Genomic DNA, 27,765 nt, shown 5'->3' with positions numbered 1-27,765 from the left:
TTTCTCTATTTCATACATGTGCACACACACACACATACACACATACAGGACACTGCTGTTATGGTTAGACTACCTGACAATCTATTTTAGACCCTTTTTAGCATAAAGAAAACAGACATGGGAACGCATCTCTTGCCAATATCTGAGCAAATCTCTTTTAAGGAAACATAAAATCACAGTGACAGCGACGGCTTCCTGGGGGGCTTCCTCTCAGTAAGATGGGATTTGTTCAGAGCACCCTGCTGCCCTGCCAGGGGAATGTCATGTCTACCTTCCAGGAGTGTGCTCAGGTCCCCAAGGAGAAGTGAGTAACTGAATAACAGGATTCAGACCCAAGGATGTGGTCCCCATGTTCTGCATCAGCCCATAAGGCTGAGGACAAGAGAGGCGGACTGTGGAGTTTTCTGTACACTGCAGTGTCACTTGCAGAAGCCCAGGACAGGTCTCCATGGCTTTCTCCGGGTCTGGCCCCAGCCTTCAGGTTCTAGTGCTTGTATACTTGCTTTGAAATGCCTTTGCCAGGAGCTTTGCTGCGTCTATACTCACTCTAGCTAGGGCTTAGGTGAGCTGATCAGGGCACACAGACCATCTCCATGGAGATGCGGAGGCAAGAGAGGAGCCCAAGGCAATGCCTGCCTCAGCCTTGGTGGTTGGAGTCCGTAGAAAGGCCTGTCGGCCTCCACTGACCTGGTCCCACTGCCAGGCAGAGCTAGGCTATGTCATTTCTCTTTGCATGTACCTACAGCACACACTGGCTTCTTTGTAGCACAGTGACAATGGGCATTGCTGTTTATAGAATACTTTCATGTTCTCCCAACACATGAGGGCGGATCTTATTATCACTCCAATTCAAGGCTGAATTGATCATCCTCCAGATTATTAAGCTGAATCCCTAAACTGTGCTATCTATGAATATGATCAAATTTGATACAGGCTCCTTTTTTTGTAAACTTAGTATATAATTTAATAGGTTTTATTTCTCTCCTCTCCTATCACCCGACCCCTTCCTGCTAAATGGGCCCCCTTTCTTCATCCATGTAATATGTAATCATTACTCTCTTTTTCTTTCCTCTTCCCTTCCTTAAGATCTCTTCCTCTCCTTTCTACTGTCATGGCCTGTGTGTGAGCACACAGACATACATAAAAATTTAAACCTATAGTCCATGTGTACAAGAAGCACGTGTGATTTGTCTTCCTGTGTCTGGCTTATTTGCCTTAACAAGATGGCCTCCAGTTTCATCCATTTTCCTGCAAGTGTCAGTTTCATTTATCTGTAAAGCTAAATGAGATTGCATTGTCTGTATAAACCACACTTTTTTTTTTTTTTTAAATCCATTTGTCTGTTGATGGGCATCTAGGCTGGATTCATTCTTTAGCTATAGTGAAGAGAGCCACTAAAATCATGGGGTGCCTGTACCTCTGTGACATGCTGACTTAGGGTATATATGCTGTGACATGCTGACTTGGGTATGCATAGGTACACATACTTTGAATGTGTGTATATATGTGTGTGTGTGTGTGTGTGTGTGTGTGTGTGTGTGATATGGTTGGGTCATGTGGTAGTTCTGGTTTTTATTTCTTGAGGAACCTCAAACATGAACGGGTTTATAATCTAGAAACAGGGCCTTTAAGGATGTGATTAAGCAGATATGACGCTGTGAAGATGAGCCATGGTCTAATTTTATTCCTGTCCCCGTATGATATAAATTTTGGAGCCACGGAGGCAACAGGGATGTTTGTACACAAAAGGCTATCTATGTGGTCAAGACAGCAATGGTCTGGAAGCCAAGGGAAGGCCTCGGGGAGCGTCAACATTGCTGGCACTTTGATTTTAGATATAGGTGTGGTCCCTCTGGCTTCCAGAGCTTCTGGGAGGTCTGAAATTGTGTCCCCTCAGGTGTTCTGCCAGATTTTACCTGTCATTGCTGAGTTCTGCTCCCTCCTCCTGACAGCTGTGAGGACTAAGTAAATATAAGCAATATGGCATCACGATGCAAGGTAGGAAGGAAAGTAGAGTCTGGGTAGAGAGCAAAATTACAAAAGACAGAGTGGGATGCCCTCTTTGTCCAAAGCATGCCTTGGGTTCTGGCCTCTGCAGTCTGATATATTATTTTGAGATCTAATGTTGTGGTTAGAGGACTCTGAACAGCTCCATGAAGCCAGACAGGTAAATACTTAGGCGTTGTAGGGAGGAAAGGGAAAGTGAGGCCACCACGTCTGAAGCACCCACGCTCAGCCTGGCACTTTCACACGCTTCTGGGTGAACATTGCCATCCCTAATTTTCACCTAGATCAAAGCAGTCAGGAAGTAACTTGCTTCTCTTCTTCACCTGAACTCCTGTGGGCACTTTTATTACCTCAGGCTCAACTTCTCAAAACTTGAACGTGTCTTGGAATCTTCAGAGGGCTTGTTAGAACACAGTCTGCTAGACTCAACCCCCAGAATGTCTGATTCCGAGTATCTGAGGTGGGGCCCAAGGATTTGCATTTCTAACGAGTTCCGGAGTAAGGAAGAGACAGCTGGTTCAAGATCACCCTCTGGGAACCACTAGCCAATAGCAACAAAAGTTTAGCCGGTTGGAGACCAAACTGTGGTGCCCTTTGGAATCACTGAGGACTGTTCCAGAATAATGTGATGCCTGATTTGCATGCCCGCCCATTTTAATTTAACTGATAGAGGGCATGACCTGGGCACCAGTGCTTTTAAAAGCTCCCCAGGTAAGGCTAACGTACAGCAAAGTCTGGGAACCACTGACATAGCCACACTCTCTTACACTCTCTTAATTTTTATCACCACTTTAGATGCCCATTCCTGAGGCCACAGATAACCTGCCACCGGCCATTTCTGCTCACAGCACCTCGCCTGCATTTTACCCCAGTGTCTCACAACACTCCTCTGCTAAAACTTCCCACGTCTCCTGTTTGCCTCCTTTTCCCATCATCCCTTCATCTCTTTCCCCATTCAACCCAGACTTGATGGAGGCAAGGAACCACAGAGAGCCTTCTGGAGCTAATGTTTGGTCTCTGTCGCCGTGAGTAGGGCCTAACAGGTTTTAAAAATATTACTTTTTGGCTCTAGCACAAATATTTAAAGGAACACTTGGAAACACATAAAGAAGAAAGAGAACTGAGCATTAATTTAATTACCCAGGTCTCACCATTGTTAAGATTTTACTGAGTTGTCATTTTCTTATTTTCATTGTCTTACCAGGTTGAGAGCATGATACATGAGTAAGCTCATCTGTTGACTTCATAATTAATCATCACATAAACCTATTTATGATTATTAAATATATGTGTTGCGATGTTAAAACAAGGTCTCACATAGTAGCACAGGCTGGCCTGGAACCCACTATGTAGTCCAGGCTGGCCTTGAACTTAGCACCGTCTTCCTCCTTAGCCTTCTGGGTACTGAGATAATGAGCATGAGCTACCATACTTGGCTTGCAAATTTTTTTTTTTTTTAAGACAAGATTTTTCTGTGTAGCCTCGGTTGTCCTGAACTTGCTTTGCAGACCGGGCTGGCCTCGAACTCACAGAAATCCACCTGCCTCCGCCTGGGCAGAGGGATTACAAGCATGCAACACCACCTGCTGGTTTGTAAATATTTTAATGGCAGCAAAAATGTGACAGTGGGGTTCTTTGTATAGGTGATGCTTCAATGCATGTGTCTTCATGAACTTGGGTTCTGTCCATAATTTCCCACACAATTCCAAAATGTTAACAGAAAAAGTAATGCGGAACCCCTCAGACTTGTTACAACAGGCAGATTATTTTCAAAACTCTTCCTCCTTGTAACATCTCCGGTGTGAAGGAACATGAGCTGCATCTTCTTTGGCCAAGCCCTCGGTGTTCTGCTTGGTTGCCACTGAGGACTGGGGACCCGGGGGTGTCGTGGTCAGATAAGCATTTATAAAACTCAATGCTGGAGGCGAAACAGGTTGGCACTGATGTCCTTGCTGCCCTGCCCCTTGCTTCCATATCCTCCCGTCTTCATCTCCTCACGCCATGTCCTCCTCCTTTCCTAAAATACAGATGTTAGGTGTTCAGTGTGGACTCTGCACAAAGCCTTGCCACCGAGGAATGGTAAGAGCAGTGCTGAACGGCCTAGCCTGCAGCCTGTACAAACGTCTACCTGGTTTGGGTTAAGTCTCTGAATAATAATTCTCTTTAGGGAAAAAAAAATACTGTATACTGTATTTCCACAAAATTTCCAAGTGGGTTTATTGCTGAATTAACTTTTCCCTCTGTCCTGTGCCTGTCAATCCCATATATTATCATCTCTGTCCCTGGTGTATTCTCCTGTCTTCTTCCTCCCAACCCAGAAAACCAGCTTGGCATTCAGTAATCTCTGAATGTCCCCGATACCCACCTCCTGTGCTTTACCCACTCAGCGCCAGCTAACCTCACCTCCCTGACCTCACAGTTCAGTCTGAGCGTTTTCTTCACCCAGTTCTGCTTCTCCCTCTTAGACAAGGCTCCTTTAGCAATGGAACCCTTTGCCTTGCTGGTTCCTAAGACTGGGCCTAAAACTTTGCTGCTAACTCAATGGCAATTCTGTGAGTGAGTGAATGAATCCTTCTTAACTAAGGTGCAGGGACGTTCTGAAACATTAATGAGTGGGAGAGGATAGAGACAATATGAACATGACACGGCTGCCAAACTTACTCTGAATCACTGGTACGCAAGGTAAAACAGACACCTGATACACCAGCTGTCCCAATTCTGGACTCTGTGTTCTAAACACAGGATCTAAACATTCGCTGTTGTTTGTGCCTGGACACTGACTTACATTCTGTGCTCCTTCATTTTAGTATCAGACTTAATGTATACGTTAAGTATATCTGTGGTGGAGGAAGGAAAGGAGGTAGGTGATGACAGAACTTTTTTTTTAAGTGTGACACAAAGAAAATTCAAAACCATGAGCTATTTATAGTTACCACACAAAAGAAGGGTTTGGATGTTTAGTTTAAGAAAGAATGTAAAATAGATTTCTTTTAAGACTTTCTTCCTAGTAGGCATTCTAGAATGTTAAAAAAAGAAAAAAAAAAGATAATTAGGCAATCGAGGGCAAAATGCAGCTAATTCTTGCGGGGGGGGGGGCTTAGAGTTAGGGTAACAGACAGGAGCCACCTTTGTTAGGCCTGAGAAGGCAGAACACATATTCAAAAGTGCAGCAGTATAATAAGCCCCTTCCCCTCAGTCCCACATCTGTGGTGGCCCCTCCCCCAGCTGCCCACTCCCGCTGGTGAGATCAGCCTTCATTACAGCTCTTCCAAGAGCCAGGAAGCAAGGTGATGTGTGGGAAGTGATAACAACTTTAAAGCCATTCAACAGGAAAATTTGTTAAAAGACCAAGACATTGTAAAGCTGAAACACTTGAGTCTATTAAGTCCTCAGCTCCTTAGAACATTTTGTTACCAGGGCATGTTTCAAGGAGGGAAAACACTGAGCCATTGAGCTCTGTCAGATAACTGAAGCCTGGTCCAAAGAGCAACATTTTCTAAGGCTCTGCTTCTGCCTCTATGCCGAGGAACTTCTAAAAACCTCTGCCTTTCTTCTCTTCTACCACAGCACAGCTCCCCAGCCCTTCTCACCCCTGGAAGTACTCTATTTACACTTCCCTCCTTCCTCCTCCTTTTCTGCATCCTCTCCTCTCGCTTCCCCCCACCCTGCCTCCCGCACCTCTCTTAGCTGATGCTGTTTTCACAGACACTGTTGGAGCAGCACAATAAGCTAAGACTCTGCAATGATCATTCAACCCTCTATGGTAAGGGAGCTAATGAAGCAACTGGAGATTTAGACATTCATTGCTGATTAGCTCGGAACCCCTTCAGAGAGCCTGCAGCATTGTCCTAAACAAACCTTACCCCTTCATGGCTTCTTGTCCCACGTCCAAATGAGACTCTTAAGGAGACAGTGTCTTTTCAGGGATGTGAAGAGAGGCGAACTTAAGTGGGAGAGTGGGGTGTAGATGGATGCAGGGGGGAAGCTATGTGCTTCTCAACAGACGATTCTGCTTGCATATCTCTGGGCAGCTAACATCCCTCAACGAACGTCAGTTCAGACCTCAGTGATGATGGTCGGTTCAGTGCTTTGGTTCACTGTCTTCATGAGCTATACATTCATCAATGGAGTGTTTTTAAAGCAACCGTCTTCCAAACAAAGAATAAATGTTTCCTCACTAATCTAAAACAGCGTCTTCAGAGGGCAGAAGCCATTCAATGAGCAAACAAAAAGCCTCGACACAGTTTTCTTGCTCCCTTAGCAAAGGGGCTAGACTCTTCTTTAGACTCTGAATCTTAATTTTGCTTCAGCTCTAACCACACCAGCAGCTGTATTTTAGAGAGACTATCGGACCCAGCACCCAACATCATCCCTGCTACCACTCCCACAAAAATCCAAGGAAAATGGATCGCTGCCCTCGGGCTGAAAAGGGAAAGCTGCTGCTGCCATTGTAAGCAATTGCTCCTGTGGGGTAGAAACTGGGATCCATGTTTTCCTATCTTTTTCCACTGTGAGCCGCAATGGTCTGATGTAGGTGAAATACACTTCTTCTTTGCTTAGCTTAGGGATGAGGCCTCCTGAAAGAGGCGCTTGATCTTCCTGAGGGTGTCCACAGAGGGTGGGTGGTTCGCCAGCAGCTAAGCACAGGCTGAATTTGAGGTTACTTGACCATCAGTCATCATTAGTCAATGAAGAGGAATAGATTATAGATTATATTCAGGATTCCTTCATAACCCAGTCTCAAACCAATGTGTCTCTAGCTGTTAGGTAGCTGTATTTCAGGAGTGGCTGGTTTGGGTCCCAGAGTGGCTTATGGAGACTGAAGCACCAACCAAGGACCATGCATAGACTGGAGCTAGGCCCCCTACACGGATGGAGCAGATGGACAGTTCAGGGTTCATGTGGGTCCCCTAGTTAAAGGAGCCAGGGCTGACTCTGACATGGACTCTGTTGCCTGCTTTTTGATCACTACCCCCTGCTGGTCTGCCTTACCAGACCTCAGGGGAAGAGGATGATCAGTCCTGATTCAACTTGATGATAGGGGGTGGAGTGGGTAGGGGGCCCCCCTTTCTGAGGAATAGGGGAGGAGGGATGGGGAAGTGTAAGGGAGGGTGGAACCAGGAGAAAAGGAGGGAGAGGACTAAGATGGCAATGTAAAGTGAATAAATAAGTTAATTAAAACAAGAATTAGCTGGTTTGTCATTTATGATATTTGAAGAGGCTTTTTGATGGCAGCCTATTCATTGGATACATATTAATCTTCTAAATCAAAGCTTTAAAAAAAAAAGCTATAACTTGGTGTCTGTTCACAAAAAGGTCTCTCTCTCTCTCTCTCTGAGAAAACTGTCTGACTCAGTATATGAAAGCCCTCTTGAGTGGGAGATGAAAGGATGCACATGGACAAGGGGTGACCTTGGAGGGACCGGGACTTCCTGAGTGAGAGAGGAGAAGACACATAGTCTTTGCTGTTCACTCTTGTAGACCTCAGCGACCAGCTCCTTGAAGTAGTGGGTCTGGAGGGAGCCATGGAGATGGGACAGATCTACACGGGCCTGAAGAGTGCAGGCAGGAGGCTAGCCCAGTGCTCCTCTGTTATCATTAGGTAAGTCCCCTTGCTACCCAGCATCTTCTGCTTCTCCCACCTCCTTGAAGGTTCAGGCAGAAGACAAAATAACTAGGAAGCTGCCTTTGGATTTCAGGCTAAGGCAGCTCGGGAAGCTTGACAGTATTTCTAAAGAATACTTAAGTTATATTCTTTAACTATATTCTTTGTTGTATCCTTTACTATACTGTTCTTATATGTGTATTTTTCTCAAATATCTGTTCAGCCCTATGTGGTTATTTGTATATATATGATTTCAGAGATGACCATTTGGTGTTGGATAACCAATCAGTGTGCTCTTTGTAAGGGAAGACTGTTTCCTGCTCTTAGCATTCCTTAGTGGCCTGTAATTCTGAGCCTCCCTGTCCCCTGGTCCTACCCCATTCACCTCAGCATGTCCATTGGTGAGGTCCTTGTTCAAGTCTCGTGCAGGCAGCCATGTTGATGAGGTCTTGTGGGGTCAGCTTTTCTGTCATCTCCAAGAGATACGATCTCTACCGCACACTCCCTGAAACTCCGGCTCTTACAATCATTCTTCCCTCCCTCCTGCTGTGACCCTGAACCTCAGGTGGAGGAGTTGTATTGGGGCCGTTTTTTAAACAGGATGCAATGTGATCAATGCTACCATCAACTAGAGAGTCCATCATGATGTATCCTCTGAAAATTACCTGGTGACATCAACAGTGCATACTATAAAGGCCAGGGAGGCGGAGGCTCAATTCTTTGCTTTTTCTCTTTACAATTCTAGAATTTTAGATGTCAAGGGTCACAGCTGCTCTTTCGCACATTTTTCCCCCTCAGCGTCTTACCTAACCTGGCTGTTTCTGATGTTTCCATTCCTTTTCCTATGCCTCTGTCTTGTTACAGATCATATCTGTTTGTCTGCCTTGGGGAATCTCCTAGAGGGGCTCCTGGGGTAAAGGGTTTCCCAGAGGCATTTGACTAAAGAACCCTTTCTCCCAGAAAGCCTGAGCAAGTGTGAGAGCACAGTTGAGGACTCTGTTCTTGGTCCTTCCATCATCCCACAGTCAAATCCCTTTCTGAGGACCTCGAGGGTCTGTGCCACAACCCTTTGTCATTTCCCCTCTCTGTATTATCTGTCTCTTCCACTCCTGATACCAATCCCCTTTTTCTCAGAGTCATTGCTGTGATAGGACCCTCATTTTCCTGATCAACCCCTGTAGCCCTTATCCAGAACTCGAAAATTGACGGGGCCAGTTTCTCCCCAGGGCACCACAGCCATAGCTTTTATAGATTGCTGAGAACACAGTCTCCTGACTGCCAAGGAATCCAAAACGTTAGGTATGGGAGGGCTTTTTCCAGTAGACACCAGATCTATTTCCAGATGGAGTTAGAGGGGTGAGCTAAAAGCCTTATGCTGCTAGGCTTTCCTCAGATTCTCCTCTCTCCGTAAGTACGCAAAGGCCTCCCTTCTGCTGACATTTTGTTGTTGTTATTAGATTTCTTGCTTTTATTATGAAATAGACTCTAGCAGAGAATTATTCTATCAAAATTGTGTTTTCTTCTCCCATTTCGTAAATTTCAAAAATAGGGAAGCTGCCAAACTCGGGTAAGAGCTTCCTGTCCAGCGGGTGGTAATGTTCACATGCCCTTGAGGCCTCTGAGAGGACTGCCCTCCTCCCAAGGCATCAGAGGACAAGTTAGAGTTCTACAGAGCCCAGACGAGAAAGGAGCCTTTCCCAAGCCAGAGAGCAACACTTTCCTCTCTCCTCTGCTCCTACGCTTGGGGGTCACTATTCCTAGATGTCACCTTCCCAGCACAGCTACGTGCATACAAACCCAGGGGAGCCTGCATTTTGGAGTTGCGTGTATACTGTGATAACCTCTATAGCCTAGAGATGTTCCCTCTCAGATACGTTCCAACCACTCATTCAGTCGGGAGTGTCGGCCTTTCCCTACCCCAGAGCAGAGCTTGCGCACGAGCTCCTTTCCTCTCTGGCTGGCCACTGGGCTGAGGTGGGACTGCTCAGGAGTGGGGCTGCCGTGTTCACTGGCCACTTTTCCAGGTGGTCATGGCTTTTGGTGTGCCCACAACAAGTTTCCCCGAGTGAGGTCTGAAGACGGAAGCCAGAGATACGCCTTTAGTAACTATGAAAGCACAGCTCCCTCGGCCTGGCCCAAGACCTGCCGTAGCCAGTCCCTGAGATGGGTTGAAGATAATATTTTTAGAAGGCTCCCCTGGTTTCCATGAACTCCTCTGAGTGGGCGAACAAGGTCTTCCCTCTTCTTTGTCTGTGGTGGGTGTGACGATGAGTCTCTAACTCTGAGGGCCTCACTGTGGTTTCTTTGGCTTGGGGGGGATTCTAGGACCAACAAGCTGCTGCCGATGCAAGTCGATGGAGAGCCCTGGCTGCAGCCACGCTGCACGGTAAGTGTGCCGGTCTTGGAGGAGAGAGTGAGGGGCATGACTTTGTTCTGTTACCCCCTGAAGATGCTGACTCAGTAGAAAATCACTACATCTCAGCGTTACAGAGACCCAGGAAGGTGATCTAGACTAGCCCCTCTTTGTTTTGGACTTCATCCATGGTACCTTGACAGCCTCAGTTTGAAACTACCCCAGTGACAGTACCAAAAGGAAGATTGAGGAGGAAGTCCAGATGTTAGACCATACTGCCTCATCTGGAAGCTAAGCCCACCCACCCAAAGTCCTACCCACTACACAGACCGGCTTCTCTTGGCACACCCGCAGCCTTGAGAATCTTCCTGGAAACTTCACACCTGGGACACGTTGGTTATATGCTGTGTGATGGTTCCAGAACACAGAACACAGTACCGGGCTTGTAATAACAACCCTAGAATGCCCTCGGCAAATGCATGAAGGGCAAGGAACAGGGAAGGTATAGTGGCAGAGGCTTATGACCCAGGAGGCTGAGGCAGGAGGATTATGAGTTCAAGGCTATGACAGAGCTGTAGCTCTGTCAGCTACAGAGTAAGTACAAGACTGACCTGGGTTACATGGAGAGACCCTGCCTAAAAGAAAGAAAGAAAGAGGGAAGGGAGGAGGGAAGGAAGGAAGGAAGGAAGGAAGGAAGGAAGGAAGGAAGGAAGGAAAGAAGGAAGGAAGAAGGAAAGAAGAAAATAGAGAGGGAAGAGAGATTGGAGAGATAGCTCAACAGTAAAGAGTTGTTCCTGCATGGAACCCCGTTTCATTTCCCAGCACCCACGTCAGGCAACTCTCAACTGCCTCTAACTCTAGTTCCGGGGGATCTGACATCCTTTGGCCTCCACAAGTTCCTGCGGGCATGTGATGCACGTAAACTCATGCAGGCACATGAACAAAAGTATAAAATATGTAGAACCTCTTCTTTCCTGTCTGGCTACACCTACGTTAGTTCCAGTCAGTGCGGCTGTGGGAGGCAGGCCTCCTCACTTTTTTATTGTTCCCCCTTAAAAATGCAGCTAGAAACTCCTGCTTTCAGGGCATCCACAGGGACACTTCATGAGTAATGCCCTCAGTGTGACAGCAAATCTGTAATCTCAGAAGAGACAGAAGTGTCTTTCTGACCATCGCCACTCTTTGATAGTGTGCTCTTTGGAGCCCTTCAAGTGTCAAGCTACCTTTCACGGTTCTTTAATTGCCTATGCCCAAAATGACATTTTCTATAAAGGCTGAAGATAGACATTTTTTGGCAAATTCTTACTTACCATAATCTTATGGAAGGTGAGAAAAAAAAAAGTAAAAACACAGTGTAATAAAAAACTAATAATGGGGGCCAATTAAATGGCTAAGTAGGTGAGGTACTTCCAGGCAAGCCTGAGTTAGATCGTCAGGACCCACATGATAAAAAGAGAGAGAGAGAAAGAGAATCAGTTTCAGACAGCAACATGCCATGGGCACCCACACACAAAACTGGCCAATTCTTTTTCTCGTCCTCTTCCCCTCTCTCTCTCTCAAATACAATAAAAATACTTTTAAAAACTAATAATAGTAGCGTTCACATTGCTAGAATTAAGCAGAATGGACGGAATCTCTACTGCCCATGACTCTGATGAAGCTGGGTGGAGGTGGGAATGCTCCAGTCTTCTGTGTTTAAAAAAAGATGGCTAGAGCTTTGCAGCAATGGCTCAGCATCCACGAATGCCACTGCTCTTGCAGAGAACTCTCAGGTTAGGTTCCCACCCAGGTCAAGTGGTTCAGGCCTGTCTACAACTCCTACTTCCAAGGAATTCAGCAGCTTCCTCAGGTACCTGCTCTCATGTGCTCATGCACACAAACACAATAAATAATTAAAATAAGTCATTTTTTAAAATGCCTGGAAGAAATCAAATGCTTTTCCCACATGGCTCAGTGGATATCCAAAGACAGGGGCTGCCATTCATTTCAATCCAAAGTTTGACTTTTTTTTTAAATAGGCAATTCTCCTCATATCCTCACTACACCCTGCCTCATTGTTACTCTTCAAAAAATTACAACTTGCTCTGAAAAATATTGTTAAGTCCAAAACCTCATATATAAAGAGGTAGTAGCAGCCTATGTGGATGCCTATGTGGATGTAACAAAACACCAGTCATAGCTTGATCAGCTGTGACATGTTTTGCGTTGCTTTGGTTTCCCTCTAAGGACTGAACTAAGGGCCCCGTCCATGCAGGGCAAGCACCCTACCACTGAGATACGCTCAACCTTTGGGCTTGTTTGTTTGTTTGTTTGTTTGTTTGAAACAAGGTCTTGCTCTGTAGCTCAGGTTGAACACTAACTCACAGTCTAGCCTCTGACTCCAGACTGCTGGGCATAAGCTGCCGACATCACCACACCAGTTCACAGTGGTGGTTTAAACATCTGGTGTGTATTTTCTAGCCATTATGGAGGCTGGAACCCAAAATCAAAATGTTAGCAGAGCTGGATTCTTAATCCTCTGAAACTAGTGTCCTTATTCTACAGAGAGAGAGAGACAGAGACAGAACACTTAAACACAGAGGGACAGTCTTGCAAGGAAGGATGCAAAGCGAAGACATCAAGTCGGCTGCAAGTTAGAAGAGATTTCTCGAAATATACACCTATTTGTGTTATATGTAATATTATTATACACCAGAGTTAAATCCTTTACCAAGCATAAGAAATCAAATGAAGCCGGGTGTGGTGGCACACGCCTTTGATCTCAGCACTCAGGGAGGCAGAGACAGGTGGATCGCTGTGAGTTTAAGGCCAGCCTGGTCTACAAATCGAGTTCAGGACAGACAAGGCTACACAAACCCTAGCTCTAGAAATTAAAAAAAAAATCAAATAAAAGAATAAGACAAAGTAAATAACATTAAACACAGTAAAATCTAAGACTTGTTCTTTCAACAAGGCAAATTTCAATTTAGAAGCAAAAAGCTGGTAGAAGGAATATTAATGTATAAAGAAAAATCTAGCAAATGTAATATAAAATCTTAATGTATATGGGCAATGGCATTATTTAATCATAAAATAACACATAATTTTGATTCTAATAAACTTGAACAAAAATTGAAGGAAATACAACCATTGATGACATAGAAGGTGCATTCAAAGACTTATATACAAAATGGCCTCAAAACAGATGAGCTTGCGGAAGGAGAGCTCACCAGGCTCTGCCCCTCCCTGAGGACTGATATGTAGTTGGTGGTTTCCAGTGGAAGGCAAGACATTGTGTATCATCAATGGTAAGTTGCCTGTGTTCCTGTAGCTAACTCCTCACTTACGCTCCTGTAAGGAGTCCTAGATTCAATGGTCTTTCAAAACAAAAGGCACGAAAGTGGAAAGGAGACGTGTTGTATAAGCTAGATATCAGACTTTAGCTACCCCAGCTAGTTCCCAAATAACCAAGACAGAGACCTTTTGGTTTTATAAAAGCTTTAAGGCACCATGACTGGGCAGATATCAACCCTCTAAGCTAGTCCCCAGCTGCACACCCCAAGTTACTTGCTATAATTGTCCCTGCCTGGGCTGCTTCTGTTCCACCAGGCCAGTCCCCCATGGCCACCTGCTCATGGTCCTTACTGCCCCATGGAGACTTCCTTATCGCTGGCTTCTTTCTGCTACGTCTTCTGCCTTTTCTCTCCTCTTCCCAGCCTTGTAGTCCCTAGGAGACTCTCAAGTCTGGGAACCTAAACCTTGCCTACTTCTCTCCTGCCCAGTTACAGGCTTCAGCAACTTTATCAACCAATTAACTTTAAATTAGGTAGCGCAAGGTTTACACAACAAAGGCCAGTGTAAGTGAGAATGTGCTTGTCTAGGCAGCAACCAGTAATTAGCATTGGAATGCACAGCACCAACAGATACTAGTTGAAAGAAGGAACTGGGAGAGGACAAGAGGGAGTTGTGAGGTGAATATGATCAATGTACATTACATACGTGTATGGACATATCAAAATGAGGGGATGGGGATAGGAGTCAGTCAGAAAAGTGCCAGCTACACAGCACATGACCTAAGTCACCTATGTAAGAGCCTGGCATTGTCATGCAGGTCTGTAGCCCTAAGTGGAGAGTCAGAGACAAGTGGAACCCTTGAACTCTCAGGCCAACCTAGCCAGACAAACACTAAGCTGTGAACTCAGTGAAAGGCTCTGTCCCAAAAAGATAAGACAGAGAGTGATAGGAAATACCTGATATCAACCTCGGACCTCCACAGGCATGAGTACACATCCTGCAAACATGTGCACATATGTGCGCTATACCTCTTACACACATGCACACATACCCCCATACACAAAAGAACTGAGGTGACTGAAAATTTACACCTAAATGTAGAACGCTGTAAAGCAATATGACTCAAATGTGAATATGATATGAAGCCAGCGTATAGGTATGTCAGTAAACTATGTGAAAAAGATTATTTAACCCTGAGGACGTACCACAGGAATGAAAAAGGAAGCCTGCTATCAGTGGCTTAGAGAGGAAAAAGTTACATAATATAAATAGATGACCAAAGGTATTCAACTACATTCGACATTTCTTTTTTTAAAAAAGAGTAATTTTAAGTGTGTGTGTATGCATGTGTGTGAGTGCATGCGCGTGTGTGCCTGTGATTACAGGTGCCTCCACAGCCCAGAAGAGGACAGTGGATCCCCTGGGGCTGGATTTACAGGTGGTTGTGAGCTGTTTGTGGGTGCTGAGAACTGAACTGGGGTTCTCTGCAAGAGTAATAAGCCGTCCCTTCAGCCCAGCATTTCTGTTGTTTGTTCATTTGTTTTGTCTTGTCTTGTTTTGAGACAGGGTTTCCCTGTGTAACCATGGCTGGCTCAGAACTGCTATGTAGACCAGGCTGGCCGCAAACTCACAGGGTCTGTCTGCCTCTATCTCCTAAATGCTGAGCTTAAAGGAGTGAGTGGCTGCGCCTGGCAACATTTCTTATTTTTGTGGAGATTCATAGAATACCGGGTCTAGCTGGGTAGTAGTGGCACACACCTTGACTCCCAACACTCAACAGGCACAGGCAAGAGGATCTCCCAGTTTGAAGCCAGCCTGGTCTATAAAGTTCCAGGACAGCCAGGACTACACAGAGAAATTCTGTCAAAAAACAAACAGACCAACAAAAAACAAAACCCTAGAACTAGAAAGAAACTTCAAAATAATGAAAATTTTCTGTCAAACAAATAACAAATATTTTACTTAATACTAAAACTTAAGAAATTTTTCCATTAAAATCACAGACAAGAAATAAACGTTAAAATTGCTTGGCAGTTCTAGCCAGTACAATATATGTGAAAAGAAAACATAATATAAATATTTGGGAAGCAATCAAATCTGTCATTATTGTAAGGGACTGTGACTATAGAAAACTCAAGAAACCAGTGGAAAACCTTATAGCATAAATTATTTCAGGAAGGTAGACAAAATAATAATAATAATAATAATAATAATAATAATAATAATAATAACATTCTTGTATACCAGTTGTTACCAATCCAGTGAATCTACTAGGAAAAAAAATATTATAAAAGCATCAACAAGATATAAAATATACAGCTGAATTGTGAGAAATTAATAATGATACCTATAAGATGCAAACAGTTTTAAAAACAGTATGTAAACCATCTTAGTTTCTTTTCCTATTGTTGGGATAAAGTACCCTGACAAAAGCAATGTAAGGAAGAAAGGGTTCATTTTAGCTCAGTTCCAGGTCACAGTCCATCCTAGTGGGGAAGTCAGAGAGGCAGGGCCTTGAGTGAACTGGTCACATGGCACCTGCAGTCTAGAGCAGAGTGTGTGTATACTAATTCTTAGTGTGTCAAGATCCCTGGCCTGGGGGATGGTGCCGCCCACAGTGGGCAGGCCTTTCCACCTCTGCTTATGTAATGAAGACACTCCTCCGTGTGCAAACCTCATCTAGACAGTCCGTCACTGAAACTATATTTCCAGAGGATGATTCTGAACTACACCAAACTGATCACACTAACCACCATGGAGACATCCCATGTCCTAAATAAGGGTCCCAGAATCCCCACTCAAACCTTTTAACCTGACAAAACAATGCAATTCCTAGAGGATTTAATAAAAACATTTTAATAAAAGACCCTTCAACCTTGGTGGATTGCAGGGGGAGGGAGGGAGGAAAGACCTTCATGAGATATTAAAATAATTATAAAGTCACAATGATTTCAATAATATTCTCTAAGTAAACCAGTAGTTCAGAATGGAGTCCTAACAAATCTTAGAACATATAAAAATAACTAATTAAGGAAGAAGAATGATCATAAACTAACTGCAAGGGATAAAACGGTTTACCGTAGGGCACCAAATAACTATTTGGATAAATAAGCACTATGCAACAAGACTAAAAATTAAATAAAAAATGAAATGTTGTAACCTATGGGGAAAATTAATTATTTTAGTTACTTTATAGGCAGAACCTTTGTATTGAAAAAGTGACTTTTAATTTTTTTTATTAATTACAATTTATTCATCATGTATCCCAGCTGTAGCCCCTCCTTCCTTCCCTCCCAGTTCAACCCTCCCTCCCTCTTTTCTTCCCATGCCTCTCCCCAAGTCTACTGATAGGGGAGGACCTCCTCCCCTTCTATCTGATCCCAACCTATCAAGTCTCATCAGAACTGGCTGCGTTGTCTTCCTCTGTGGCCTGGTAAGGCTGCTCCCCACTCAGGGGGAGGTGATCAAAGAGCCAGCCACTGATCCACTTACTAGGGAACCCACTTGGAGACTGAGCTGCCATGACTACATCTGTGCAGTGGTTCTAGGTTATTTCCATACATGGCCTTGGTTGGAATATCAGTCTCAGAAAAGATTCCTGTACCCAGATGGAGGTATCTCCATCCCTGATCTCAAGCTGTTCTATAGAGCAATAGTAATAAAAACTGCCTGGTAATGGCACAGAAACAGAATGGTGGATCAATGGAACTGAATAGAAGACCCAGAAATAAACCCACACACCTACAGATATTTGATTTTTTACAAAGAAGCCAAAACCATACAATGTAGAAAAGATAGTATCTTCAACAAATGGTGCTGGTCTAACTGGATGTCTACATGTAGAAAAATGCAAATAGATGCATATTTATCACCCTGCACAAAACTAAAGTCCAAGTGGATCAAAGACCTCAGCATAAAACCAGACACACTAAACCGATTAGAAGAAAAAGTGGGGAAGAGCCTTGAACTCATTTGCATAGGAGACAACTTTCCTGAACAGAACACCAACAGCACAGGCTCTAAGATCAACAATCGACAAATGGGACCTCATGAAATTGAAAAGCTTCTGTAAAGCAAAGCACACTGTCATCAGAACAAAACAACTGCCTGTGGACTGGGAAAGGATCTTCACCAACCCTATATCTGACAGAGGGCTAATATCCAGAATATATAAAGAACTCAAGAAGTTAAACAGCAACAAATCAAGTAATCCTATTAAAAAGTGACTTTTTTTTAGTTAATAATGAATTTCAAGCTCTACAAATCGAGTCAATACAGAGGAGTTGAAAATGTAGCTCAGTTGGTAGGGTGGTAAATGAACAGAGCCCTGAGTTAGATTCCCCAGCACTACATAAATCCAACGCTTGAGAAGTAGAGGCAGTAAGGTCAGGAGTTCAAGATTATCCTTGTCAAGAGAATTTGAGGCCAGCCTAGTACATAAGAACCATCAACAGAATGAAACAAAAAAACCCCAGAAATTTAGATATTTAAAGGCCTAATGACAAGATGCTTACAATAGCAATACAAAAGAGCAGGCTAGTTTCTATACTACGAAAGGAAACCAACACTTAGAATCCAGTAGAAAAAAGTCCTGACCTTGTAAGAATGGACAGACAAATTGCCACAGATGCCACAGGCTACACCTATGGAGCAGTATATGATAACACAATTTCTTTGTAAGGAATTTTTTTTTTCAAATTAAGACAGTGAGAACATTGTATAATTCTTCATATGCCGAGTAAGTTTAAGAAAATATTTGCTTCTGTCAAGACTGTGGTAAGGTCCTGCACTCAGTGAGACGGGAGAATGAGCTGACCCAGCTTTTCTGGAATGCACCTTGAGCCATGTGTCATAAAGAACCGTGGCCAGCTCATCAGTTAAGAGCCCAGAGGACCCAGGCTTGGTTCCAGCACCCACATGTGGCTCCCAGCCATCGATAAGTCCAGCTGCGGGAGATCCAAGGCCCCGTCCATGCCTTGTGAGTACTTAATGTACATGGTAGGCAGACACACAGGCAGGACACTCATAAACATAAAATAAAAATAAATGGATCTTAAAAATAGAGACACAGGCACGTAAAAATATCAGTTTCTCCTCCATGCGGCATAACAAAAAAAAAAAGGGAATTTTCATGAAAGCCCAACATTTAGAGTAAAGTCGATCTTACGTGTTTGAATGCGCACTGTGTGCATGTCAGGTGCCTGTGGAGGGGAGGGAGAGAACACCAGGTTACCGGGAAGGGGGCTACAGAGGGTGGGGGCCATCGTGTGGGTCCCGGGAACTGAACCCAGGTCCTCTGCAAGAGCCACAAGTGTTCGCAACCAGTGGGCCATCTCACCAGCCCTGTCAAAGGGTTTTAAATAAGCTACAAGATACTCATCCAATGGAATACTTTTTAGACATTGAAAATACAATGTAAACCTGGCCTGGGGTGCACGCCTTTAGTCCCAGCACTCTGGGAGGCAGAGGCAGGCAGATCCCTGGCAAGCGATTCCAGGACAGCCAAGACGACACAGAGAAACCCTGTCTCAAGACACAAAACAAATTAAAAAAAAAAAAATCAATAAAATTTTAAGGGGTGCAGGTATAGTGCAGTGGACAAATGTTTTCTAACATATGCAAAGCCCGGAATTCACTCTCCAGCACTAAGATAAATGAATTACTTAAAGTTAAGCTTTAATTTTAAAACTAAATATGGAGGACACTGAAGCGCTGGCAAAATAATACGAAATAAAACACCGCAGATTTAGACGCTGATTTCAATCTTAGTCAAAATATGCAAGTGTGGGAAAGAAACTGAAGCAGTATACCAAGAAAAGAAGTTGTTACCTGTGTGATTTTTAAACTTTTAAATTGTTTTGCAAATTCTTAAAAAGGAGCAGGTAACCTGTTTATATAGAGAAACGTGTATGGTTACGTAAAAGGTCTATCTGTTAAGAACGTTTGCCTTACACAGTGCTGGAAAATGGGACCTCGTGTTTCACCACCTTGCTCCCGCTATAACCCCAGCACTAGGGAGGTGGAGGCAGGAGGATCACAAGCTCTGGGTAATTGTTGGCGACATACTGAGTTTGAGGCCAGCCCGGGTTACACGAGACTCAAAAAGCTACATTTTAAAAAACAAAACAAAAAGTATCCTTCTAAAGCTAGAGAGCAGCTAAATCATTAAGTTGAAAATGACCCCAGTTTATTCTAACAATCCAGTGGCTTGAGTAAATGTTTGAATGACTGGGGTTAGGGGTTAAAATTCATGTGACTGGAGCGCTTCTCAGAGTTCTAATCCAGCAGGGTCTTGATGCCTAAGCACTGGACCTGCTGACACATTCCGGGGAGGTGCTGACGCTGCAGGTTCAGGGACCAAACTCCGAGTTAAACTTCCCCAACAGTCAGCCCAACTCTGCAGAGCCCGGCTGTCCCTGCTGCATGTCAAGCCTGTCTTAGTTTGTTTCTCTGTTGCTATGAAATGTTTTAACGGAATCAACTTTGGGGAGAAAGGATTTGGTTTGGCTCGCAGTTCAAGGCTACAGGCAAGGCAGCAGGAACTTGAAACAGCTGTTCACACGGCATCTACAGTCAGGAAAAAGAGATGAACGCACCGCTCCGCTCAGCTCCTTTTCTCCTTTTGTATAGCACAGGATCCCAGCCAGGCTCTGGTGCCTTCCCCCTCCCCCACGAGATGCAGGTCTCACCTCCTTGATTAACATGAGGACGCTGTGATTCTAGACTCTGCCAAGCTGGTCATTGACTGCTCCTGTCACAAAGGCCTCTCATGCCAGAAAACTCCCCTGCAAGAGGATTTCAAGATCTCGGAGAACCCAGAAACATCTAAAATTTAAACGTTGGTAATACAATCCCTGACTCCACCCCCCTTCCCCGACTACTTGAAGACATTCTGAAAGAACATTACCTTCTCGAATATAACTTCTCGATTGTCACAGAGACCATTTCAGACCTCACGGGTCTGAGCAGGCCTGGGGGCACCTCCCATGTGATTTTAGGAAGGGTTTGCATTTCATCTGCTCTTAGATGGCAACCTCCAGGAGGGGCTCCCTCCATGTATTGCTTCTTTTGAAGTGATGAAACTTGTTGGAATTGTTTGAGAAACTGATAGTGCAGAGCCAGTCTCTAATGGGAGTGGAAGGGAGAACTTTGCTCCATTTAAAGGAGAATGCACAAGCTGTGATGGTCTCACGAAATTTGAATTCTGACTCAGGAGTACTGGGTCGGTTCTCCGTGTCGTGGAGCAGAACATTTACCAGGGGAGCCAGCCTCTGACTGTCTAGTTGTCAATCACAGAGGCTTAATTGGCAGCCCAGTTACCAACTGAGTTTGAGCTCTAACTATGGAAACGTAGGATGCCCTTTCGGTCAGAGTTGAAAAAAAATGGGTCCAAGAACATCAGACTATCTCCTCTGCGGACTCTTGACTAGCTCTGCCCACAGCACTCTCCTAACTTAGGGCTAAAGAGCTTGACATCTCTTTGACTCAACATGAGGATACGATTTCACACATGTCGGTAATCTGTAGTAATAAAATCCTCAAACATCACCACATTATCATGTATGAGAGACATCCCCAACACCTGCCCCTACTGGCACGTTTGTTAAAACTGCAGGAAAAAAACCTGGATGTGGCAGAGCCTCACCTAGAATCCCAGCTCTCAGGATGGAGATGAAGGAGGATCACCGTGAATCTAACCTGGGCTACACGAGACAGTTCTAGGCCAGCCAGGGCTAAGAGATTTGAGTTTTGCTTCATTAGCCCTGGAGGTGCTATCAGGCGAGTACTTAGGCTCAGTGAGAGGCGGAGGAAGGAAAAGAAAGAAGCGAGGACCTTCTATTGTAAGGCAGCCTCGCCAAAGCTGCCACCCACTTCCCCAAACACAGCCATCTCCGAATGCCAGGAAAATGCTCTTTTCTCTGGGCTGGTTCCTCTTCCCCAGCACATTCTCCCAGCCAGGCATCCAGGCAGCTCAGGGATATCAAAGGAAGGACTCAAGGGTCTTCCTCGAATGAGCTTGTGAGCTCAAGAATGAGAGGTTTGTTCCGAAGCCTATGTCACAGATCTCTCCCACTTTAGCATGCTGGATTGCAGGCCCTGGAGAGGGACAGTTAGAGCCCCCGTCTGTGCCTCACCTCCATCAACTCTGGGACACACATAACGGCTGCCATCTGGCACACAATACAAAATGGGGTTTGATCTGCTCCTCTGGCGGAAGAGCATATTTGTCTCCTCACCATCTCCAGGCTGGTGAAAGCCAATGGGCCGGCCACTCCAGCTCTAACACCCAGCTAGGCTGAGTTTTCACTGTCTCTCGCTTCCTTCTTTTTCATCCCAGTTCTTGGAGCCTTCTGAACTTGAGCCTGACTTACAGTGATGCGTTCCTAGCCAGACATTGCACTCTAGCACACTTTGATGACGGCTGCTAAGTAATTGCCCTCGTTCCTTTTTCTTCATCTTGTTTTTCAGCCACGTTTTGTGGTTTCTGGTTACCTCCCAGGGACCCGGTCTTGTCATCCCCTTTTAAAGCCCTATATCAACTAACTGTCCACAGTCTCCCACATTCCTCATCCTTTGCCCTCAGCCCAGCCTGTTTGCATACGGTTCCTCTGCCCCCTGCCTTCTCTTTCTTCTTTCCCTCACCGTCACATCATAAGGGGCTTCCCTGTTCTTATCAGACCTTCCTTGTTCTTTTTTAGAACCGCTTGGCTCATCCTACATTAATTTAAAATTAAAAATGAATTTAGAATGATGGCTTTTCTCTTCCACAGCTCTATTTTTTTTTTCCTCTGTGGTCACACTGTCACTTTCAATAGTATGGTCAAAAACTACAAGACTGGGTTCTTAGAACTGTGGGCTTCCAGGTTCCGTTTCCTTTGGCATCTATTCTCTTTCTCTCCAGTGTAACACCTAGCCATTCCCTCCCGCTTTGCAGTTTACAATGGGCTCACATTGACAGCGTGTCATATGATCTCCGTGTAAAGAAATAGTATCAATGTTATCCTCACTTTGAAGCCTGGCAAGCACTGTTCTCTGAGTGATAAATTATTTGTCCAAAGTTCTGAACCAAGGAAATAGAAGTACACGGTCCCACACCCAAGTCTTTGAATCCTGAGTACTTCCTGTTCCCATATCAGCCACCCACTCTGAGCATCTATCATGCTTCGTAAATGTCGATGGAACGATAATGCAGATTAATCGTGTGGGAGCATCACCAGGCCACATTCAGATAGGGATTAAGCATTTCAAAGCCATGTCTATAATTAGCGGGATGTTTACAGAATAAAGTCATAAACTTTAAAATTTTTTAAAAGTAATAAAAAGTTTAGCTGTGAAAATAGGGTTGACTGAGAGTGTAAGAAAAGGAGACATGCCTAAGAGGCTCATTTGGCAACGGTCCACAGGAAGGTTCTTGGCCAGAGGTTAAACTGAAGCCTCCAGGTCAGCTGGTTGACATATGTCTGCCACCTGGGCTGGAATCCGGGCTGGGAACGTGAAGAATATGCCCGCACCCCACCCTGTGAGCTTAGGCTAAGCTCAGTCCCCGGCAGAGCTCTGGGCTGCTCTTCCTCATCCATCCTCCAGTGTGGTGAACGGGAAGGTTCCTGAGGCTTCCTCTAGCTGTGACATTCTGACAGTCTATGAATAGCAAGGACACAAGACAGGTGCGAGCTGATCACCACGTGGGAAGCTCACACCTGTCTCTCCCCGGTGTTTCCGCCCCTCGCTTCCAGCAGTGCCAAACTCCAGGCCCAGTCAGGGTCAAGTTGCCAATTTTGAAACTGTTCAAGGACAGTTGTCCTTCTGCGTGGGGCTCCTGTGAGCGCAAACCGGCCTTCGTTCTGCGCCACAGCTCGCTCTCCCTCAAGTTACCGGCTTGTGCGTTACTGGTTTTCTGTTTCTTTATTTCAGATTAAAATCACTCACAAAAACCAGGCGCCTATGATGATGGGGCCTCCCCAGAAGAGCAGCTTTTTTTCACTGAGGAGGAAAAGCCGTTCCAAAGACTAAACAGCGTGCCAAACACCAGCTCTACCAAGAAAGGAAAGAAGAATCCATGGCTTTACACACATGCACAAGCACACGCACACGCACATACATACACGCACGCACGCATGCACACATGCGCACACCTGTAACCAGAGGAAGCAAAGCCACCCTTCTGGGGGAAAATGTCATCCTGCCATTTTGAAAATGGATCCACTCCTAACAGAGCCAATACCCATGAAATATTTTGAATGGACTCAGGGCCCACCAGGATGGGTTGGCTCATAACAGCAACTTCAACTTCCACATTCCCGCAGGCCTCAGGTAGACTTTGAGCCTGAAGGAGAAGTCTTCCTTTGCCCTCCCCACTCCCGTCAGTCTCCAGGCTGTAGGTTTCCTGCCTACAGTGAGATCGGATGTGGTCAGGGGAAAGAGCTCCAACCCAGAAACCTTGCACAAAAGTCCTTCTGTACAAAAACAAAACAGCCTACAGCTCTCCAAGCGAAATCCTTGGCAGGGCTCAGTGAGCACAGGATGGTCTCTTCGTTGTCCTTCAAGCAACGGCCCCTCCCCTCACTTGCAGAGGAAAGCCAAGAAGCTGTGGAAAGTTGTTTCCATTCTCGGGTCTCTCTGCTGTCCACGGGCACTTGTTCGCTTCCTGGAGCATCTCTTGGTGGCTGTTTGCTTAGAGAGCAAACAGGGCTGCCTGGGCAGCATACTTTAGATGTGGTATTTATTTTCATAGTTCCTTTGAACACTTGGGAGGGAAAGCTGAGAAAGTGGACTTTATTTTTCAAGTTGGTGTCATAATATTGTGTAAAATGGAAAGAAAACACACACACACACACTCCTAGTACTCCCTTCCCCTCACTACCACGGAAAGCCAAAGTGTGTGTCTTATTTGAATCCCAAGCCCTGGAGATGGTGGGGGTGGGGGGAAGGGGCTTTGCTGGGAAAACCAGTCTGTCAGGGATTCCCTGTTTCTTTGCACTTCCCACTTTCACAGTGTGACAGAAGGACCCTCTGATGGTCTTATATATGTATATATGTGGCATATATGTTTATATATAATATATAAATATTTATTTACTGCTGGACTTTTCCTGATTAGAAATAAACATAGATAGTGTGGGAACAGAACGTGGGAAAGAAAAAAAAAAAGAAGAAGGTCCCTACTCTCCCACCATCATTTGCTCATAAAGACACATTTCCCTGGCTGGTTTCAAGGTTTACGAGAATGATCTAGATCAGAGAGCAACCACAAAACACTGTTTAAGCCTCCTTCCCCCATGGGTTGATAAGGAAACTGAGCTGTGGCTAAAAGACTTCTCCATGGTATCTTGGCTCATGAGATTTAACTGTGAACGTTGCTAAGAAGATCGCTAATAGGCAAAAGAACCCGCATCTGGGAAGAGAGTCATTTCTGCTCAGCAAGAAGTGGTTCCGCTGGGATCCAGGTGGTGAGGGAGGAACCATCATATGGCCTGTGCCCACACAAGAAAAGGGGAGGGAGAACCCTTATACTAATTCCCAAGTTCTCTATGGCTTTTCCTACCTGGAGAAAAGCTGGCCTGATGTTGGCAGATGGCACCAAACCCATCAGTTGATTGAACCACCATGTCACCTTGTCAGGTCACCAGATCTTGCCTTGGAAACATTCCTGGCTTCAGCTGTGACTTCAGTGAAGAGTTACCTTCTGTAGGATGTTGCCAACCAGGACAGAGCAGTCTCGGGCACGCTCAGTGGGCTTCAGTCAGCCGGTGCCAGCATTCCCTTTCCTCTCCCGGGGAGGGCGGGGGGGGACTCCACACACAGCATCACTGGTAGAAAGCAACCTTTGCCTCTGCCCCCAGGCACACCGACACCTTCATCTCTGTCTCAAATTTCTCAAGAGGAAACCTAGGCCCAGTTCACGTCATCCGCCAAGCTGCCTCCAATCTCACAACGGACAAGGCAGGGAATATGAAGACTGTGTAGCCACTGAACCCACCTCTGAAGGAAGTGACCATCCAGCATCTAGGGCTGAGGTTTGGAACCACCCTGACCAACCAAACATGCTTCTGCTGACGAGGGAAAGCCCGGGCCACCCAAAGAACGTATTTATGGGATGCTTGGTGACGCGACAGACAAGCTCCCCAATAACAGCAGGTACTGTCTTGGAAGCCACTTGATTCTGAAATGCTGAGGCAGGTTCAACTTCAGGACCACTGATGCTAAGACATTTATAGAAGTGTTCAAATATGTTCCGGCTCCGATCCCCCAAGGTTACAGCACCATCAGTAGGTGAAACGGATTCCCAGAGACTCACAGGTCTCTTGACGGGGCCCTGCAGAAACTGAGAACCAAGCCCTTTTCAGAGGCGCAGAGTGTAAAACCCCACGGCATTGCTCTTCTGGTTTGCTAATCTTAGTGAGTCTTGTGTTGTTGTTTAAGCTGACCTTACAAATCGTCTTTTAAGCGCTATGACTGTGGTTTCTTACTGTGTAGTGCTTCAGCCTAGTGGCCCTCACACCAGGCTCTGAGGTGAGCCAACAAAGCATTATGATCCCCACCGGACGGAGGAGAATAGGGCTTCCTCGTGTTCAGTCAGCTTCTTAAAGCTACGGTCAGGGGAGAGCCTGGTCCCTTCTGTCTTGGGCTGCACAGATTCCTTCCACGCAGCAGACACGTTCTCACTTGCCTCCACGCTTCCGCCCCAGTAGCAATAAAAAAAAAAAAAAAAAAAAAAAAAAAAAACAATGAAAGCAGAAACCTTTGGTGTACCTTGTCGCCGGGCTGATGGGCTGGGAAGCATGGCTCAGTACGGTGTGGTTTGGGGTGGGGGAGGTTTCCCTAGCGATTTGGGAATGGAGACAGAATTTGTAGGATGATTACATTCGGGTCACAGACCAACTCCTCTCAGGAGAGCTCATTCTACAGATGGGAAAAAAAAAATAGGTTAAAATTGCCAAATAGATTAGGAACTACTTGGCAGAGCCTTCGAGAGCCTCCAGACTGTCGTTACATAACATTCATCTATATACTATACATCTAGCACATTACATAAGGTGACATAGTACTTAATGTGCTGTATATATTATGTAAATTACATATTTGTGAGTAATCATGATAAATATAGAGACCTACTAATCGCTTTTTTTACACATACTCAGTGACAGATTAGAAAGTTGCTTTGCCAGAGAATCTGAAAACTTACTCTCCTGCTGCTTTGGTTCCAGCTCCTGCCAAAAATAATTACATCAGCTTTTCCCATCTCTAGATCCCCTCTTCCCTTAGACAAAACTCTGGGCTATCTTCTATCCCAGCTGGGCTGTGCCTTCCATGCCCTACCACAACCAAGATCCACAAAAGCACGGAGTCCTAACGCCAGGCGGGACCTAGACCCCAGATCCCTGCGTCAAAGGCCTCCACCTCAACATTCTCAAGCAAATGCGTGTCTGATGTCAGCCTTAAAAGAAGCGAGAGGGCACGGGAAGGGAAAGGAGAGCCCGCCAGCTCCCTAGGGAGGAAAAGCCACACAGTCACACTCAGCTCAGAGCTCCAGGGTGCAACAGAAATCAGTGTGAGCGAGCGAGCGAGCGTAACTTCAAGTGTTCCCGTCTAGTCTAGTCTAAGTCTAGTCCACGCATCTAGTCTGAGACTTTACACCCTCTCTGAGGCTGCAACTTTTTAGACTATCACTCGCAAAACGCTAGTATTCCTAAAATGTTTTATGAAAGGAGATTGTTTCGTAGGAAACAAACAAACAAACAAAAAAAAAAAAACCACGTGCTGTGCAAGCCTCACACCTGACTTTGATCCCTGGGACCTACATAAAGGTCAAGGGGGAAAACCGACTTCGGAGTTGCCCTCCGACCCCTGTGTAAACATTATAGCATGTGGCGCACACACACATCACACAGATATACTCACAGATACGCAAATATACATATAGTAACAATTTTAATGTTCCATAAACAAACAAAAAAAGAGCTTTCTGTTCAAGTACTGGCTATCTTCTAAGAAATACATGGAGAGGGTTCGAGAAATTCTGACGGGGGTGGGGGTGAGGCATGGGCTAGAGAGATGACTCAGCAGTTACGAACACTTCTGCCCCGGCAGGGGACCCAGGTTCAGTTCCCAGCGGCTCACAGCCCTCCATACCACCACCGGTCTAGGGAGTCCGTCTCCCACTGATGCCACCGAGGGCACCAAGCATGAATGCGATGCACACGCAGGCAAGACGCTCCTGTTAGTTACTGGGAGAGCGTACGTCTAATCTGCAAGTTGGAGGCAGAAAGAGAGAGACAGACAGACAGACAGACTGGGCTTAGTGTGGGCTTTTGAAACCTCAGAACCCACCCCCAGAGACACACCTCCAGCAACAAGCCACACCTAATCCTTTTCAGATAGTTCTGTCCAAACACTTGAGTCCCTGGGGGCCATTCTCATTCAAACCACCGCAGCACTTACATATATTAAATAAATAGATAAATGAGCAAACAAACACAGTAAACCATGGAGTTTTCTGTCCCCTAAGAAAACTAGTTTTTAATTTTTT

The 27,765-nt window shown here is 45.3% G+C and overlaps 1 protein-coding gene across 4 annotated transcripts in view; it reads left to right on the top strand.

Annotated features, from left to right (window-relative positions):
* Dgkg (diacylglycerol kinase gamma) overlaps positions 1 to 25,688 on the top strand; it is a 189,508-nt gene extending 163,820 nt beyond the window's left edge. For all 4 annotated transcript variants that reach the window (XM_021636139.2, XM_021636137.2, XM_060370120.1 and 1 more), the window contains 3 exons: positions 7,489 to 7,609; positions 9,938 to 9,998; positions 23,151 to 25,688. In XM_021636139.2, the coding sequence (XP_021491814.1) occupies positions 7,489 to 7,609; positions 9,938 to 9,998; positions 23,151 to 23,249 (281 nt within the window). In that variant the 3' untranslated portion in view covers positions 23,250 to 25,688. The remainder of the gene's footprint in view (positions 1 to 7,488; positions 7,610 to 9,937; positions 9,999 to 23,150) is intronic.
* Positions 25,689 to 27,765: the final 2,077 nt, after the last annotated feature.

The sequence above is a fragment of the Meriones unguiculatus genome, chromosome 17 (genome assembly GCF_030254825.1).
Source record: "Meriones unguiculatus strain TT.TT164.6M chromosome 17, Bangor_MerUng_6.1, whole genome shotgun sequence".
NCBI lineage: Eukaryota > Metazoa > Chordata > Mammalia > Rodentia > Muridae > Meriones > Meriones unguiculatus.
Note: the sequence above shows the minus strand (reverse complement) of the source record. Positions and strands in the feature narration are given on the sequence as shown.